This window comes from Erythrolamprus reginae, chromosome 2, assembly GCF_031021105.1.
Source record: "Erythrolamprus reginae isolate rEryReg1 chromosome 2, rEryReg1.hap1, whole genome shotgun sequence".
In the NCBI taxonomy this organism is placed as follows: Eukaryota; Metazoa; Chordata; class Lepidosauria; order Squamata; family Dipsadidae; genus Erythrolamprus; species Erythrolamprus reginae.
The window spans coordinates 219,793,932-219,813,362 of NC_091951.1; the positions used below are offsets into that span (position 1 = coordinate 219,793,932).

At 37.6% G+C, this 19,431-nt stretch overlaps 1 protein-coding gene across 1 annotated transcript in view; it reads right to left on the reverse strand.

The window, feature by feature from the left end:
• ATP6V1A (ATPase H+ transporting V1 subunit A) overlaps positions 1-16,390 on the reverse strand; it is a 44,681-nt gene extending 28,291 nt beyond the window's left edge. Inside the window, exons 1-3 of the mRNA XM_070741921.1 lie at positions 16,034-16,390; positions 5,872-5,970; positions 144-272 (exon numbers count right to left, since the gene is read on the reverse strand). Of these exons, the coding sequence (XP_070598022.1) occupies positions 144-272; positions 5,872-5,953 (211 nt within the window). The 5' untranslated portion in view covers positions 5,954-5,970; positions 16,034-16,390. The remainder of the gene's footprint in view (positions 1-143; positions 273-5,871; positions 5,971-16,033) is intronic.
• Between the last annotated feature and the right edge of the window lie 3,041 nt (positions 16,391-19,431).

Consider the following 19,431-nt stretch of genomic DNA (forward strand, 5'->3'; position numbering starts at 1 on the left):
GAGTTCTTCAAACTGTATAGAATCTTAGCTAATGGTTCTCCCAAACCCCTGGGAATGCCCAGCAGCCCATCCCTACTTTATACCCTCTAAACTCATATCTCAAGCTTTAAAAAATCTAAGTTGCATATCAGATAAAAGGATACATGTTTCCTCATACACCTGGATAGTAGCCATGTCACCCTCCAATCGGATAATCTCTCCTACGAGCTCACTATTGCCAACTCGTACCAGTTCATACATAGCAGATCCTGCCATGTTGCAAGCAGTGACCACTAAGAAAAGCAAAGAAAATGATTACATAGATTGAAGTATGATTCTAGTTAATAGTAAGTTTATATTTTTCTTGTCATTTGGCCTGAAAGAACTAAGCATTGTTTTAATATATAAATGTGAGGATAGGATTTACATCTAGTATTTTCTTAACATGAGCTCAACTTACAACTAATATGCAAAAAATAATAATAATTTCAGAAAATAGATGAAGTCAGTTTGAATTACAGAAACTCTTTCATCTAGTGTTCTTCTTCCTTCCAGGAATGGACAACAAATTTCACCTCTCTGCTCAGCTTTTCAGTTGCCAGCTCAATTATTTAAAGTTGAACTCTTTACAGTGCTCAGTTAAAATGCCCAATAAGCAGGTAATACAACTTTCCACAAGGTAGATGTAAATGGGCTGCTAAGGGATCCGCATCAATCTTCTGAACTGCTATGTCATTTATTTTGTCATTTATCACAGAAATTGAATAGAATCCTTCAATGAAGAGAAGAACTTCTGAAACTTGGGTCAAACTGGATCTTGATTGTCTTGCTGTGGTAGCCAAATCTATAGTGAAGGACTTGAATGATGCATGTGTGAGAGAGAATATACTAAAAAACTTTCATGAAAATGCAGCATTTTCATGAAAGTTTATGAGCTTTAGTAAAGTGCATCATTGTACCCAAAACTTCTGGAGAGAACTATGTACTTTTTCTTCAATAGTATAATATAAACAAGTGATTGACAAAGATAAGCTACATCAGCCATACAACAAAAACACAACTACCTGAGATAATTTTAAAAAGCAGGTGAAAGAAAAGGAGGAAAAGAATCTAGTAACGTAAGAAAAAAATGGCTTCTTAATCTGAGAAATGTATGGCTAGAATAAATTACACTGAACAGTATAATATGCATCTTAGTTTACTTGACAGTTCTTTGATGTTGCTCTGAAACATCCTTTATGTCAAATTTTATATGCTAGTATATCACTACTATCTTCTCACTTCTAATTATTACAATATTGATAAAAATAATTTGCTATCCTATGCGTATTAATATGAACATGAGTAAACATGCATAGAATTATATTCTTTTCTTTAGAATGATACACATGTTCTTGTGGGTGACTCGATTGTCAGAGGTGTTGATTTGGGACAGAGCAAGGATGTGGTTAAGGTGCTGAGGTGTCTCCCAGGAGCCACTGCCCACAGGGATAGGAGGCGGATTACAAACATTATCAAGGCTGTGAGTAAAGATAATAACGTTGATGTGGTGGTGCATCTTGGCACAAACGATTTGTCCCAGAGAAATGTTAATGTAGTAAAAAGAGATTTTCAATGTCTAAGTGTGGAGCTGGGTAAAATAACTGATTCAGTGACTTTCTCAGAGGTGTTACCGGTTTGTGGCCAGGAGGGTAAAACAAGTTGTATCAGAGAGTTTAATGTGTGGTTAAGGCAGTGGTGTAAAGCTGAAGGTTTTGGTTATGTAAGTCATGATGTCAATAGGTGGTCTAATAGGGAGTTGTTTAAGAGGGATGGTTTGCATCCATCATACAGAGGTGCCCAGGTGCTCGGTGAGGAATTCAGAACTTTTTTGGACAGGCATTTAAACTAGGTAAAGGGGACAGAGATGTACCAGATGTGGAGGATTTCTGTCCCCGACCAATGAGGATAAATCAGTTTCTGGAAGCTTATGAAAAGGGAGCTATAAATAAAATAGATGTAGTTGCTGATGATAAGGGGCAAACTAATAATGAAAATAATGTTCTTCGGGTAATGTACACAAATGCTCGAAGCTTGAGCAACAAGCTCTGTGAGTTAATGGCCATAATATCTAGAGATAATTTGGATCTGGTTGCCATAACTGAGACATGGTTTAGGGATTCTAATGAATGGGAAATATCCATACCAGGATATACACTGTATAGGAAGGATAGAATAGAGAGAAGGGGAGGTGGAGTAGCCATTTATGTTAAAGAAAGTCTAAAAACAATACTAATTCAAAATACATGTAAAGATCTGGAGACCCTCTGGATTTGCATGCAAAATAAAGACGGTTCTGTCATTAGAATTGGGGTGATCTATAGGCCTCCAGGGCAATCTGAGGAACATGACAACAAGATGGTGGATGAGATTACCCTAATGGCAGTAAAGGGAGATATTGTGGTTATGGGTGATTTCAACATGCCTGATGTTGACTGGAATATCCCCAGTGCCCGTACATGCAAAAGTAAGAATATAGTAGAGGCCTTTACAGGAGCAGCTATGGCACAGCTAGTTAAGACACCAACTAGAGGGGAGAATATTCTAGATTTAGTTTTTACCAATGGGAATCGGGTTTCAGAGGTCAAGGTGGGAGAAAATTTAGGTTGCAGTGACCATCTATGTTTGTGGTTTGATGTAAAAACTGATGGTGAGCAATCCTATACTGCAACCAAAGTATTGGATTTCAGAAAAACAAATTTTAATGCAATGGGGGAATATTTAAATAATGAATTAAAGGGGAGGGATAAAATGGCAGGAGCAAGCACCCAGTGGACTGTATTAAAAAAGGCCATCTTAAAAGCCACAAGAATTTATGTAAAGCAAGTAACTAAAGGTAAAAGGAAGAAGAAACCGCTATGGTTTAGCAATGATGTAAGGGCTATAGTCAATGAAAAAAAGGCTGCCTATAGGAGGTATAAAGAGTCTGGAAGTATAGCTGATAGAGAGGTGTATAAAATGAGACAGAAGGAGGCGAAACAGATAATATATGCTGCTAAAGCCTCAAAAGAGGAAGAAATAGCAAAATCTGTAAAGAAGGGGGATAAAACCTTCTTCAGATATATTAGTGATAGGAAGAAGAAAAACTGCAGCATCACAAAGCTTAGTACCGGGAATAATACATACATTGATGGGAATAAGGAGATCGCTGACCATTTCAATAGCTACTTCTGTTCAGTTTTCTCAAAAGACACCTTACAAAATAATAATAATACTATAGAGGGATATAGCATTGCTTCCAGCTGTACGGATTCAGCTCCAGTGATCTTAGAAGCCGATGTCTTAGAAGAACTTGAAAGATTAAAGATAAATAAGGCAATGGGTCCAGATGGCATCCACCCCAGAGTTCTTAAAGAACTCAGATCTATCATTGCTACCCCCCTGACTGATTTGTTTAACAAATCCCTGTTAACAGGAGATGTTCCTGAGGATTGGAGAATGGCCAGTGTTGTGCCTATCCACAAGAAGGGCAGTAGAGAAGAAGCTGGTAACTACAGGCCAGTTAGCTTGACATCAGTTGTAGTTAAAATGATGGAGACTCTACTCAAAAAGAGGATAAATCAGCATCTAAAAAACAATAACTTATTGGACCCAAATCAGCATGGCTTTACTGAAGGCAAATCGTGTCAGACTAATCTCATTGAGTTCTTTGACTATGTCACAAAGGTGTTGGATCAAGGTGGTGCCGTGGATATTGCCTATCTGGACTTCAGCAAAGCCTTTGATACGGTTCCACATAAAGAGCTGATAGATAAATTAGTGAAGATTGGACTTAATCCCTGGATAGTTCAGTGGATTTCAAGCTGGCTGAAGCATAGACATCAGAGAGTTATTGTTAATGGCAAGTATTCTGAGCAGAGTCAGGTTACAAGCGGTGTGCCACAAGGGTCTGTTCTGGGTCCTATTCTTTTTAATATGTTTGTGAGTGACATAGGGGAAGGTTTGGTAGGGAAGGTTTGCCTATTTGCCGATGACTCTAAAGTGTGCAATAGGGTTGATATTCCTGGAGGGGTCTGTAATATGGTAAATGATTTAGCGTTACTAGATAAATGGTCAAAGCAATGGAAACTGCAGTTTAATGTTTCCAAATGTAAAATAATGCACTTGGGGAAAAGGAATCCTAAATCTGAGTATTGCATTGGCAGTTCTGTGTTAGCAAAAACTTCAGAAGAGAAGGATTTAGGGGTAGTGATTTCTGACAGTCTCAAAATGGGTGAACAGTGTGGTCGGGCGGTAGGAAAGGCAAGTAGGATGCTTGGCTGCATAGCTAGGGGTATAACAAGCAGGAAGAGGGAGATTGTGATCCCCTTATATAGAGCGCTGGTGAGACCACATTTGGAGTACTGTGTTCAGTTCTGGAGACCTCACCTACAAAAAGATATTGACAAAATTGAACGGGTCCAAAGACGGGCTACAAGAATGGTGGAAGGTCTTAAGTATAAAACGTATCAGGAAAGACTGAATGAACTCAATCTGTATAGTCTGGAAGACAGAAGGAAAAGGGGGGACATGATCGAAACATTTAAATATGTTAAAGGGTTAAATAGGGTTCAGGAGGGAAGTGTTTTTAACAGGAAAGTGAATACAAGAACAAGGGGACACAATCTGAAGTTAGTTGGGGGAAAGATCAAAGGCAACATGAGAAAATATTATTTTACTGAAAGAGTAGTAGATCCTTGGAACAAACTTCCAGCAGACGTGGTTGGGAAATCCACAGTAACTGAATTTAAACATGCCTGGGATAAACATATATCCATCCTAAGATAAAATACAGGAAATAGTAAAAGGGCAGACTAGATGGACCAAGAGGTCTTTTTCTGCCGTCAGTCTTCTATGTTTCTATGTTTCTATCTGTAATGTTGTTTTTTTGCAATCTGTGAATCTGCATTACCAGATCATGATGCCAGAAGGTTTCAAAACTGAACTGCCTATAATGTGTATATTTTCACATAGAACAACGTAAGTTCTCAATTCCATCATAACAGGATTGGAAGAAAGGTTGTGTGATACTGTAGCTCGCAAACAGCAAAGGAGTCTTTAATTGGAAGAAGGGAAGAAGGATTTCTGAGAAAGATAAGGACTCTAAATAAAATAACAGAACTGAGACTAGGAGGTACCCATTAAAGCAAAGATCTATTAATCTGAAAAAGAATTTTATGCAAGTGTATTTTATGTATGCATAAAATAGGAATCAATATTTTACACATGCTCTGAAGCATATAAGAAGGGCAGCATAAAAATCAAATAAATAAACAAACAAACAAACAAATATAAGTAGCCCTCAATTTATGACTGGTCATTTAACGTAAATGTAATGATAAAATGTTGCACCTGCTTCCCCCATTCACCATCACCCCATATCACATTATCCCATTTGGGGTGCTTGACAATCTGTTCACATTTAAAATGGTTTCCCAGTGCCTTGTAATCATGCGACTGCCAATTGATTCCAATCATGTATTGCCTGTCATTTGCAATCTTCTCTGCCAATTTCATCAGGAAGTCAATGGGGAAGTTGGCAGGGATGGTTGCAAATAGAGGCAATGTTGGATTTGTGGCCAAGTGCACCGAGGAATTCCTCTTCCCCTCCATGCAGGGAAGGAAAGTCTTCTCATGTGCTGGAGGAGTGGACCTCAAATCTGATGAAAACACTAGTGAATGCCATCATTTTAGAAGGCTCAGAACAGCAAAAGGCAGACCTTTAGGACAGAACCGTGCTCTATTCTGTTCATGTCCACACAGATAATAGTACCAAGTATAAAAATATCTCCATCATAGTGAGAAATTCTCATAATGTTTGCTATGTAAAAGAGGAAGGCAGAGATTTCTCAAAGAGAACAAAGCACCACTTACCAGGCCCTGAGACTCCATAGACATAGCCAAACACATTTTCTATATCTTCATCACGGATTTTGGGGAGCTTAGATAAATCCATCTTAGATGTTCAATAATCTGGAAAATAAATGCAGATAATAGGGCATTGGGGGAGAGAAATGATTTAATCTTCAAATTAAATCAAATTATCTTGGTCAGTATCTAGCAAAGCAGAATGAATGCTATTAATCATTACCACCATTATTAAAGTTTCGGATCATAACTTACCTGTATTGTAACAAGTAAAGTTACTTGTAACATTCCCTTACTTGTGATACTGAAAATTAGTGAATATGCATTCTCTTCCTAAGTTGACTTAATATTCTCTTTAACATGTATGGAATATAATATCACTATTTCAATGCATAAATATTTACATCTGTACCTGCATTCTCCCAGATCTGCAGTCTTACAAATTACACATTTGAGTATTAAACTGTATGAAGTGTGAAGCAATGCATCCTAACAAAATAGATGAAAGCCTCGATTACCAGTTATAGCATTGCCTATGGACATATCTGTTGAGGCTCTCAAAGAATTATTAGCATTTCTTTCTGAACCACAGCAATTACCCTTTTCAGTAGTGAAAAGTATCACTTAACTATATTTAGTCTGGTGTGCTACACTGTGGTACGTGACTGGCTACTTTTAAAAATGCTTGAAAATTTCAGTGCATTGAAAACAAAAATAAAATAAAAATAAATTTATAACAGTGTGATGAACAATCAGGTGATGCTACAATTTCTTCCCAATGACATTAGATCCTACTTCATTTTCAAAGAGTTAATACTGACTTTAATATCCTGAACAGCTTAGCATTTCCTTATGTATTGACCAAATCCTTTCACTGATTTTTTATTATTATTGAGGGTTTATTTTTAATCTATTTAATCTGCCAAGAAATATTTTTGATAATAGCTGAATTAAATCAATCATAAAGAAGACAGAACCTATCTTTTAGTTGTCTTTTCATTTCCCTTTCTCCCTGAAGGAGATTGAACAAAATCAGTAACTCAATAAAACAGTCAATTATTACTACTACATGTAAAGCCTCATTGGTTTCAAAGTTGAACTTGGGCAGCTGGAAAAATTCATCTGAAAAGGTATGGGTTGGTGGATCTCTTTGAGGGTGCTTCTATATATTTGCCTATGTAGGAACAATATTGTACCACCATCAAAACCTTCCTTGTGGTATCTCCTATGGATACCTGCCAGTATTTCCATAGTCACCATATTTGGTTTTAGAGATCACATCTCTACAGAGATTTTGAATGGTGGAGAAAGAATTGAGAGGCAAGGAAAAGGTAGAAGGATGATGGAGAAAAACAATGCAAGCCATGAAAAATAAGTTTTAAAAGGTGTTTGTGAGGGAGCATGAGAAAAGAAATTAGAAATTTTACATTAAGAGAATGCAAGTCATTTTTAACGTATGAACATCTCTAAGTAAATCCTCCAGAACAGCACAGATTAAGAATACACTCCAGAAATGAGAAACTGCAAGCATTACAATGAAAGATTCAATTCTAAGAAGAAAATAAAACACAGTAATTGATTCTGCTTTTGTCTGTGTTATCTTTCCTACAAATTTAGACATTTTCAATATTTTGTCATACTGATTTTTGTCATTTCTGTAAGCCGCCCTGAGTCCGTGATGAGAAGGGGGGGGGCTATAAATCTAATAAAATAAATAAATACAATTAATTCTCTAGCTGTAAGTTCTACATCTGCAATACATTCATAGGAGTTGTAGAATGAACTTTGCCTTTCTTTAAAAAAAGCTACCCCACATTTAAAATTCATTTATGTATAACATGACATGTTGATTGCTCCAGGTCTATTTTAAGTATATTAAATAACCAATTTATAATGTAGTACTCCCAAAAGCATAAAAATATAAACTTTTCTCCATTTAGAATTTTCCTATCTCAAGGCTGAAAGTACCACTTCATTTAGATATTATTGTGGAATAATATTTTGATGTGTAACATCATTTGATCTGCTACTTTAAGAGACCGAATCTTTTATTGTACTGAAATTATGTTTCTAATTATAATTCACTTCAAAATCAAACTCTTCCAAATAATTTTATAGTAAAAATACAAGCTAGATCTTACCTTAAATAATGAAAAAATATCCACCAAGATTATATAGTTATAAAAGGAGCCTCTTAAGTAATTAGAAACTGAAAATAATTTGCTTTGCCTGAAACTCTCACCAATATGTCAAAAAAGAGTTTATACACATGCAGCTGAGAAATAATCACTTGACTTGATGACTCATCAGTTATTCCACTAGACTGTTGCAGTTGCAAATACATTGTTTGACGACCAACTAGCTTCAAGGTTTTCAAGAGTACAAGTAGTACTCAACATAAAATCTTAATGGAGCTTGAATTTTCTCTGATCTAGTTGTTATAAACCAGATCACTGTTAAACACAGTGTGAGTTGTTAAGCTTGTGCTTTGGGGTGGAGGAAGTCCCAGGAGGCCTACCACAGGCACATATTCATCTTCCTTGATCTTCTCAAGGCCTCTCCCAACCCCTGAAATACGAGGGTCTCCCAGAAAGCAATTCACCACATTTTTTCTCAGCCTACAGTAATGGTACAAATGCAAAACTTTAGATATACATTATTGGAATTGTCAGGAGTGTGTGTGTAAATTTTCCATTTCTTCAGACAGATAGCATAGCTGCAGCAGTGTTTCGAAATGGCGCCTGTAAGTGATGTACGTTACAAGCAGCGTGTCGTCATTGAATTTCTCATTGCGCAGAAAGAAACTGTTGGGAACATTCACAAACATTTGTGTACAGTTTATGGAGAATCTGCAGTCGACAGAAGTATGGTTAGTCACAGAAGACATTTTGAGGATGACAAAAAGGTGATTTGCACAGTGCAGAAATGGCTTCATGACCAGAACAAGGAGTGGTACTGACAGTACATAAACACCCTTGTGTCACGCTGGAGGAAGGCCATAGAATGGGACAGAGATTATGTGTAAAAATAGGGAGTGTAGAAGAAACATCATTCTTTCTTGTGTGTAAGTTTCACTGTGTTCAATAAATCACTGTTTAAGAAAAAAAATGTGGTGCATTACTTTCTGGGCGACTCTCGCACCATGTATTCCGCTTCCTTCCCACAGCTCTTGGGCTTGTTTCTCTCTCAATGGAAGGCCTTCCCCTGCACCCGGTCCTCACAAGGCCTGGGCCCCTTACCCTGCCCATCCTGATACCCATTGCAATAACACAGTCTTAGGGAAGTAGAGTAGATCATTCCATTCCTGAGCTGTATGGTTAAGGGACACTAAGAGATGGAATGGCCTTCCTTCCTTCCTCTATATGAGATTGGGAGCTCTGGAGATTTTCAGAAGATGAGTACACAATGGAGTGCAAGCGGATGGGAACCCTGAGGGAGGGAAAAGCAAGGGCAATGCTTGTCGGGACCCAGCAGAGCGGGATGGTAGAATAAAATAGGTGGCAGGTCACTGTTACATCCCTGAAATTGGTTGCCATTGGGGCATGGCAGCAGCCATAACTTTGAAACAGAGTTGTAAATGCCTTTTGGGAAATCTGTTATATCTCTCAATGGCCATTAAGCAGCCAGTTGTAAGCCTAGGACTATCTGTATATTATAAGATCTACCTCTCAAAAGCAAGATAAATCTGTTATAAGCTCAATAAGAATTTAATAACTGTTTTACTATACAGGCCCAGCTTTTGCTACCTTGAGGTTTTCAGATTGTAACAAAGTTATTTACTGTATCTTTCTTCTTCCCAGATAACAGCTAGTACAGTACTGTATTTGAATATATTTTTTTCACTTTGAGAAGGCATCCATCTACTTCTTAGCAGTGTTTATTCTAGCTATATTGGGATGGTTCAATGACATCACTATAAAATGGTAATCTAGCTATGATAAAATTAGACCCACAGAAATATATATAAAATATTTCAGCTGACAACAGATATGAACATTGTAGCAAATGACAATATACAAGTCAGACCAAATGGGTAGCAATATTCCATGCTTTTGGACATGCCTGGAATCAAGTGTGTTTTTGCATGGATTTTGAAAATTCAATGTAAATTGTTATAAACTAGTTCAGCTTACTCTCGCAGATGTTGCCATTCTGGTTTTCAATATGACAGAGCTAAAACTATGAAATTCTGTTCAATGGTTGTTATTTTTGGAAAACAACTATGTACTATGTGCTGCTCAGTTTTTCAGAAGAGACGTACAATTGAAATTTGCAACAGATGCTATATGCTTACATAATGCTTGTGTTCAATGGACCAGAATTCCTATCAGAGATTATTAAATGCTATAGATGACATTTGGTAAGCTTTTGATTTAAATACCTATACAGTGGTACCTCTACTTAAGAACACTTCTACTTAAGAACTTTTCTACTTAAGAACCTGGTCACAGAACGAATTAAGTTCTTAAGTAAAGGTACCACTGTATTTATAAATTAAAAATGTGTAATTAATTAATTGCTTGAATATAGGAAATCTGTATAATGTATTATTAAAACTGAAACAAAAAATTACGTTTTAGAGTTGCAACATCATAATTTATAAGCATTTTTCTCCATTTCAACTTCTTGGGTCTTGGCTTCATTCTCTTAGAATTTTACTTATTGGTAATTTTATGTGTTTAGAATATATTGACACATTATATTTTATACTATTTCTTTATTAAGTTATAATTGTGAAAAAATTCCAGTTTTCTGACAGTCATGTGATATGAACTTTTTAAAGTTATTAGTAGGTAACCGTGGATTGTTACTATTTAAAATAATTGCAGCACAATTCAAATTTGGAAATATCTTCCAAAAATCATCTTATATCAAATGGAAATGAGAAATAGTTTGAGATACCATTATTTCAAATCATTATTTATTTATTTATTTATTTATTTATTGAATTTTTATGCCGCCCTTCTCTTTAGACTCAGGGCGGCTTACAACATGTTAGCAACAGCACTTTTTAACAGAGCCAGCATATTGCCCCCACAATCCGGGTCCTCATTTTACCCACCTCGGAAGGATGGAAGGCTGAGTCAACCTTGAGCCGGGGATGAGATTTGAACAGCTGACCTTCAGATCTATAGTCAGCTTAAGTGGCCTGCAGTACAGCACTCTACCTGCTGTGCCACCCCAGCTCTTAACCATCCATTAAGAAGATTAAAAAGCAGATTACCTCTCATGTTTAAAGGAGACTGATCAATTTTTGTTGCAGTCACAGTCACAGACTAGCATTACAAATAAAAGCATTAAAACAATACTAATAGTAAAAATAACAATAAAAGATAGGCAGAATAATGTACTTGGTGGTGCTTTAACAGTGGGCAGTTAAAGTCTGCCTAATTTTACATACAGCATAACAGAATTCTGAGAAACTACTGATCTAATAACAGTAGTTGTCCTGTAAAAAAGACCAGTATTTCCCAGATATTTTATTAAGTAAGATGTTATAAATTGAGTCCCTTAGCCCTTACAGAAAATGCAGTCTAGCAGGATGTGAGCTGTAGTTTCAATGAGTCTTTGCCCACAGAGGCACAGTCGCAGCTCATACGGTATTAAGCTGGTAGTGCGCTACCTGAAATATGGCTCTTATATAGATTGCATCCTTTCCAGAGGAGTGCCAGCTGAACACTCCTGAATTACTTTGAATTACAAAGAGTAATTTATTTATTTATTGGATTTGTATGCCGCCCCTCTCCGGAGACTCGGGGCGGCTAACAGCAACAATAAAGCAGTGCACAATAGTAGTCTGATGTTAGAAACAATTGTACATAAAGCTTCAGGCTCCTGGAATATACTGTGCTCCTCTGGAAAAATAAAAAAATAGAATTGCTACTGCCGTGTTTTTGGGCATTTTGGATGACATAGTTTTGATGTGCACTGAGTTTAGTAAAGCTATGGGTTAAAGATGTTTTACTATTCTAGAATTTCTTCAGAATTATTTTCTTCTAGTAAAATGGATTTTTTAAAAATTTCATAGTACAGTATGTGTATTGCTGAAATGCTAACATGTTCACATTAAAAAAACCATTTACAATATAGTATTAGATACTAGCTGTCTCTCAAGAGAACAGAAATAATCATGCTGATTTATTCATTCTTCCCACGTCTGACACAGAAATTATTAAGAAAGAAAAAATGATTAATGGTGAAACAGCCATGCATGATTTCTATCAGTCTGATGCTCTGACTGAGTTGTTCCATTCTACTAAATGATAAACTACCATCAAAGTCAAATTTTCAAAGTCAAATTAAGAGAAGAATTTATGGATTTTATAACAAAATTTTCCATAATCTAATATATACTGGTATCTTTGGAATTAAATAAAATAAGAGAAACATGGAAGTGAAGTTGCCATTTTTAAACTCAGCAACAGACTGATATTCAGCAAAGCTATTACTCCATAGTTTCAACTTCAGCAAGTGTAAGATATGTGGACCAACTTCCAGATTTCCCTTAAAAACAACTAGCAAGGTTGAAAAATGCTGCTCCTTAGAGTTCAATGGCATTTGAATTTCCAAATATTCTCCAAAAGGTAACAAAATACTCAAGTCACAGAAGAGAAACCACGGATGTTCAAAAATATTCAACATTGAGAAAACATGGATCTTTATTAACCCACAGACACTATGAAAGTACAATACAAAAACTATAAATACTGTTTAAACATATAACCATCTCCATGCACAATAAACTTGCATAAAAAGCCAGGTTATATGTCGGCATCTTGAAGAATCAAGAATATACAACTTATTAAAATATATGGATAACATGACTCTACATAAGGACATTTATATACAGTAAGTACAGTTCCACCAAAAAGACAATCACATGAACACAATATTGCACATAAACAAAAATGATAAACCTGAACAAACCTCCGGCCCATTAAAGAAACTCAGACATTCTAAACTATGTTGACATACCATGCTAAGTCATGGTTTACTGAAAGAATATAAATGGCTGGATTCATACAGCATACTAAGCTATACAGTATTGTTTACAAAGTTCAATGGCTAGATTCACACATACAAAAAAACTAAGTAGAATGGTAATTCTTCAAATTTAAACAAATCCCTCAATTAACCAAAAACATACTCACAAATACAAAAAAACCCCTATTTTGACAATGTTGGATTTGAGGGGATATCTGCTTGATATTAATAAAAGAAACTAAAATAAGATAAACCTAGAATTGATTTTACTAATTTGTAAGATGATTGCAAGGATTATGCAACACATTATAACATTAGTGACTAACCAATGGTTAATAGAGCCATTGTTTACTGCCTTACATAGAATATGGGATATAAATTAATTATCTAGATTTATACATATTAATAAACCATATTTTAGCTTAAGACTGTTCTGTGAAGTGAGCCTCTGGACTCATGGTTTATTAAATGATTGAGTAAATCAACTCCAGTTGGTTGATAACAGCAAATCTAAATCTTACAGACTTGTTCAATAACACTGTGCTATAATAAATCTTGGGTTAGTTTAAAATTATGCAAACACTGCTCTAGACTTTCAAGTTAAGCAGGAAGGAAAAGAGGTTGTAAAAGATGATCACATGACCCCAGGAGACTACAATTGTCATAAATCTATGCCAGTTGTCCAAATTTTGAATATGTAACCATGGGAATGCTACAATAGTCATAAGTTGAAAATGGTTATAAGTCCCTTTTTTCAATACTGTTGTAATTTCAAGTGGCTATTAAATGAATAAAATGCTGGGGGAAAAATCTCACTGTATCATAATTATGAAGGAAAAATCAAAGAGGTTGAGTTAGGTTTTATTTTTGGCAGAGAATTAATTTTTCTATTATTGAAAACGAATAAACATAAATAAAATATTAATGCATAATTAAGTTAAGGAAAAAAATAAAAAGTATTCTATGCTTGGAGCTTGGTATTTGTCCTGTTAAAAATGTATGATTAAAAATGTTCTCCAGTCAGAGAAGTTAGACTTCTAAGATAGAGAAAAAGAATGATTGGTCTTGCTCATACAGTGTGCTTTGTCATGATGTGGCTTGGTTAGTTTTAGTTCCCACTTTCTGTTCCTGTATTGACAGCAACTACAGTAGGACTCCCACTGGTTCATATTGCTCTGCTTGCGTGCACAGACGCGTCCCTTTGTGCATGCTCAATAGCTAGAATCACACCAAAACACAATTGAGGAGCTGATCAGCTGTGCTTCGCGCAAAGGAATAATGATGAGTGTAAATACAGGGAGGGCCCTTTATCAAGCAGCAGCAAAGAAAAAAACTTCAATTCAGAAAAAAAATTCCCCCCAAAAGATGGCAGTGCCCAAGGACTGGAACTGACTGAATCAGATCCACGATGCCATCATGATGTCACCAGCGACTGGTTTGGGCGATCTGGTCCAAACCGGGAGGAATCCACCCCTGCACTAAGAGCATGACAAAGAAAACACATGGGGTTTGGGAAGAAGGAATACTGTTTGGAAAACTAGTAAAAGTGTAAAAATGGGTTATCTAATACAAAGATAAGCATTTTAATAAAACTATCATTTCAAACCTTCTCAATTATTCAAAAGTGACTTGGATCCTATTTGACATAGCCATCTCCTGTCTCACATTCTGTTCCTTTGATTATATCACACTTAGTAATCTGGCAAATCAACTGGCGGCCAGATTTCATGGGACTCTATTTGCAGAGACCTTGCCCTTACGGAGGCAGAGAGCTAGAAACAAGTATTCGGAACCTTCAGATCGTGCAGAATGCAGCTGCGAGAGCTATCATGGGATTTCCTAAATATGCCCATGTTACACCAACACTCTGCAGTCTGCATTGGTTGCCGATCAGTTTCCAATCACAATTCAAAGTGTTGGTTTTGACCTATAAAGCCCTTCATGGCATCGGACCAGAATATCTCCAGGACCGCCTTCTGCCGCACGAATCCCAGCGACCAGTTAGGTCTCACAGAGTTGGCCTTCTCCGGGTCCCGTCAACTAAACAATGTCATTTGGCGGGACCCAGGGGAAGAGCCTTCTCTGTGGCGGCCCCGACCCTTTGGAATCAACTCCCCCCAGATATCAGAGTTGCCCCCACCCTCCTTGCCTTTCGTAAGCTCCTTAAAACCCACCTCTGTCGTCAGGCATGGGGGAATTGAGACTTTCCCTTCCCCCTAGGCTTATAAAATTTATGCATGGTATGTCTGTATGTATGATTGGTTTCTTAAATTGGGATTTTTAAATTAACTTAAATATTAGATTTGTTTATATTGTCTTATTGTTGTTAGCCGCCCCGAGTCTACGGAGAGGGGCGGCAAACAAATCTGATAAATAAATAAATAAATAAATAAATAAATGTCCTCATATGGTATCCCACTCAACACGTGCTCTGATTTGCCCAATCATTTCCCAATCTGAGGCTCACACTGAGGAATTTTATATTTATTACTTATGTAATAAATATAACACACTCAAATGTTTTCAACAAACTGAGTCCCATTGGGATCGGGCGGCATAGAAGTCAAATAAATAAATAAATAAATAATAAAATAATAAAATAAAACCATTGTGGAAAACTTTTAATTAGAATCTGAACTAAATGGTAGAAAATATGCATGTTAAGATTATCCATATTAAAACCAAAAAAAGGTAAAACAGAACTTGACACAAAGGAAACTTAAAGAGGACAAGCACAAAATAGCCTATCTGGTACACTCATTTGACCATTTAATCTCCTTTTTTCCCCTCTCTCTTATTAGAATGACAGATAAATCTCAGCAATTTAAAAGAATTATCAAAGAAAAAATTCCTGGGCAGAATATAAATAGCCAGATGCAGCTTTTTTTTCTAAATTAAAGACAAGAACAGCCAATGAGTACATCTCAAGACTATTAACTATCGACCTATTTTTTTAAACTGTGACCTTAGCAAAACGCACAGAAAGCTAAAACTTAATAGAATCAGCTGGACGTCGACTATGTGAATTAAAGCTGAAATACAAATAAAACAATATAGAAACCAACGGAATCAATATGAAATACTGTTTCCCATCTTTGGCTGCAAAAGGCAAACCGCCACACTGCGGATGAACCGAGCTGAAAGGCTGAATGAATCAGAACCCATTTGTCATCACGAGGCTCACCGTAACAGTAATTTGCTGGTCAAGCGCAGATGTCAGCTCCGCACAGAGAGGGAATGGAGAGAAGAGGAACCTCCTGCTCCTGAAAGCTCCCTTCCCTCGACCGAATTGCCCCCCGGGACAGAAAGCGCAAGGGCCGCCAAGTCACCCGCCCGTTTCGCAGCACCGGCAGCAGCTGATCGACCAGCAGCAGCAGCAACCTCCCACTTCCCCCCACCCCAAGAACGACCTTCCCCGGTAAACCCAACGCGCTTGCGCCAGAGGAAGTGACGTCACGTGTTTCCAGGTTGCGTTGGTCTGTAGCGCCCCTAGGTAGCGCTCGTGTGCTTGGTTGTCATCGTTCCTTGTCCTTTGAAAGGAACAGCGACGGGCAGAGGACGGGGATTAAAAAAAAGAGTGGAAAGAGTTTGCGTGTGCACCCATTTTAAAAATAATAAAATAAAGCGGAATTCCATGACTTTGATACAAGACGCTAAACCTGATTTGCAAATCCTAGCAAAGCACAAATTAAAACAGCATGTGGCTTGAAGTAGGAAAGCAGTTTAGTCCTGCAGAGAAAACGAATGACAGTTGCAGAGGTGGACAATCGTTTTATTAATCCAAATGTCACAAAAGGTACAATATGACCAGAATTCTTTCTTGTTTTAAGAAAAAATCAAAGGCGGCAAATTAAGTCTAGTTTGCGTGTTGTGGATGTAATGTTTGCAATTTCAACTTACAACATGCATAGTGTTATTCATTCTGCCATTATAAATGGAGTACAGTATTCCTTCACACAAAAGCAGTTATAATTCACATACTGACTGGGGAATTCTGGGAGTTGAAGTCCAGATCTCTTCAAGTTGCCAAGGTTGGGAAACATTGCTTTGAATGATAAAGTTGTCAGCTAAGTTGGTTAGGTTCAATCTGCCACTCGCTGCAGTTTGTCTCCCAGCTGACATGGTAGCTAAATCTCCCATTACTACGATAGTTTGTTTCCTACATATATTTGTTAGTTGTTCGGTTAAAAATTCATCTATTTCTTCTGCTTGGTTGATTAGTGTGTAGTACTAGAGGAATGTAATTCTTTTCCCCTTTTATATTGACCCATATAGATTCTAGGGGGGTCTGCAATTTTTTCTCAGCCCTTTCTGGTTGTGCAGTGTACAGATCCTCAGTTCTAACTATCTGTTGAAGTCTGTAACACGTCCTGTTTGGTGCTGTGCCAAACTAGACAATTATTCAGATACATGTCACAAACTCATTTCTTCTTCTATTTCAGCAGATCCTTGGGCAATCTGAGCTTTCCAAATTGATTCAGGAAGAACATTCTCTAGTGGGTTTTTAAAATGATGGTTCTAATGTTAGGTATCCATTTCAAGTACTTGGAGATAATAGAACCTAAAAACTTGAAGGTCTTTGCTGCTATTACTGTGTTGCCTAATATTATAAAAGGTTGTAGAATATGAACGCTTCTTCTAAAATCTACTTTCATTTTTAGTTTTAAGAGTGTTCAGCTCCAGATTGTTCCATCTGCACCACAGAGCCAATTTATGTACCTCCCTGTATAGGCAGACCAGAGGTGATATTCAGCCAGTTCTGACTCATTCTCTAGAACCGGTAGCAGAACTTTTGAGTAGTTTGGAGAACCAGCAAATACCACCTCTGGCTAGCCCTGCCCCAATCTATTTTCTGCCTCCTGAGTCCCAGCTGATCAGCTATGTCTCCTTTTGTTGTTGCATACAGGAGAAAGAAGCTGGGAAAGCAGATGGGTGGGAAGGGAATGGGTATTTTGCAATATCCTTCCCCCTGGTGTGGGGTGGAAATGGAGGTTTTACAGTATCCTTCCCCAAAAGTGGAGAGGGAATGGAGATTTTACAGTATCCTTCCCCTGGAATGGGCCCACCAAGCCACACCCACAGAACCGGTTGTAAAAAATTTCGAACCCCACCACTGATGCAGAATTATTGTTGCAAAGGAGATGAATGACTAATGTATCATTTGCAAACTCAGTTCTTTAACAAAGGGATCCTTTGAAATACTATCATTGGTATAGAGCAGTGATGGCAAACCTTTTTTGGCTTGAGTGTCAAAAAGGTGTGCAGCGCAACAGTGTGCGTGTGTGTGTCCACACCCATAATGCAATGCCCTGGGCATGCACACAACCCCCCTGCTTCCCCTCACCCCCCCCCCCCACATGCACAGGCCTCACTGAAGCCTCGTTGCGCTGTTTTTCTCTCTTCCCATGGTTCAGGAATGCCTCCTGGAGATGGCAATTGGAAGTTCAGAAACGAAAGAAAGTGGAGGTGCTCTACTACTTCCCTTCAGATAGTCACAACCAGGGCTTGCACATCTCAGCCCATTTCTGCAACAGCTGGGAAGGCTTTCCTGAAGGCCTGTGTAGCCAATAACAGAGCTCCAGATCAATTCGGAGCTCTGTTACCGGCTTCACAAATCTTCAGGAAAGCCTTCCCAGCTCCAGAAGAAACGGGCCGAGATGTGAGAAGCCTAGCTGCAACTCTCCAAAACTGAAGAAGTTCTGACAGCGAAAAGGAGGCTGAAGGTGACCTCTGACAGCGAAAAGGAGGCTGAAGGTGAGCACACACGTGAACTGCCAATGGGCCATTTTTCCTGTGCCCTGGGGAATGAAAATGGCCCAAGACTGAAAATCAGCTGGCCAGCGCACACATATGCTGGAGCTGACATGGTAAGATATTGCGTGCCCTCAGATATGACTCCGCATGCCACCTGGGGCACATGAGGAATAGGTTCGCCATCACTGGTATAGAGAGAAAAAGGTAATGAAGAGAGCAGCCCTGGTGAGTTCTTGTAATAATTAAACATTCAATATGATTTTACTTAGTTGTATCTGCTGCCTCCTATCTGTTAGAAAGCTTATAAACCATCTGCAAGTGTGCTCGGGCATATCTTGCTGAGTCAGTTTAGAGAGGATTTCTGGAATGATGGTGTTGAATGCTGAGTCATTTGTAAAAGACTTGGCTGTTGTTGGTGTACCTGACAGATAATTCCTTTCAAACATACAGTAAAACATATTCAGTCATCAGTAATATTTTTAAGACTGTTCCACACATTTGCTGGTTCATTTGTTGATTCCTCAACTTTTTAGAGCTTTTCTTTGTTGTCTTGATCTTTCTCATTAATACAATTCTGGCCTGATTGTATAGCGATCTTTTCCATTGGCATCCTTCAGACCATGGTATCACGCTCTGAATTCACCAGATAGCAGTCTTATTTGTTTATTAAATATACAGCAATTGATTTGTATGCAGGGTTTAAGATTTTCTAGAAAATCCAAAATAATCAGTACTTCAGGTTCAGCCGATGTCTTAAAATCAAGTCATACGTAAAATATCACATAGGTTGATTAGCCGGTTTTTTTCCCTTACTATGATACAAACACA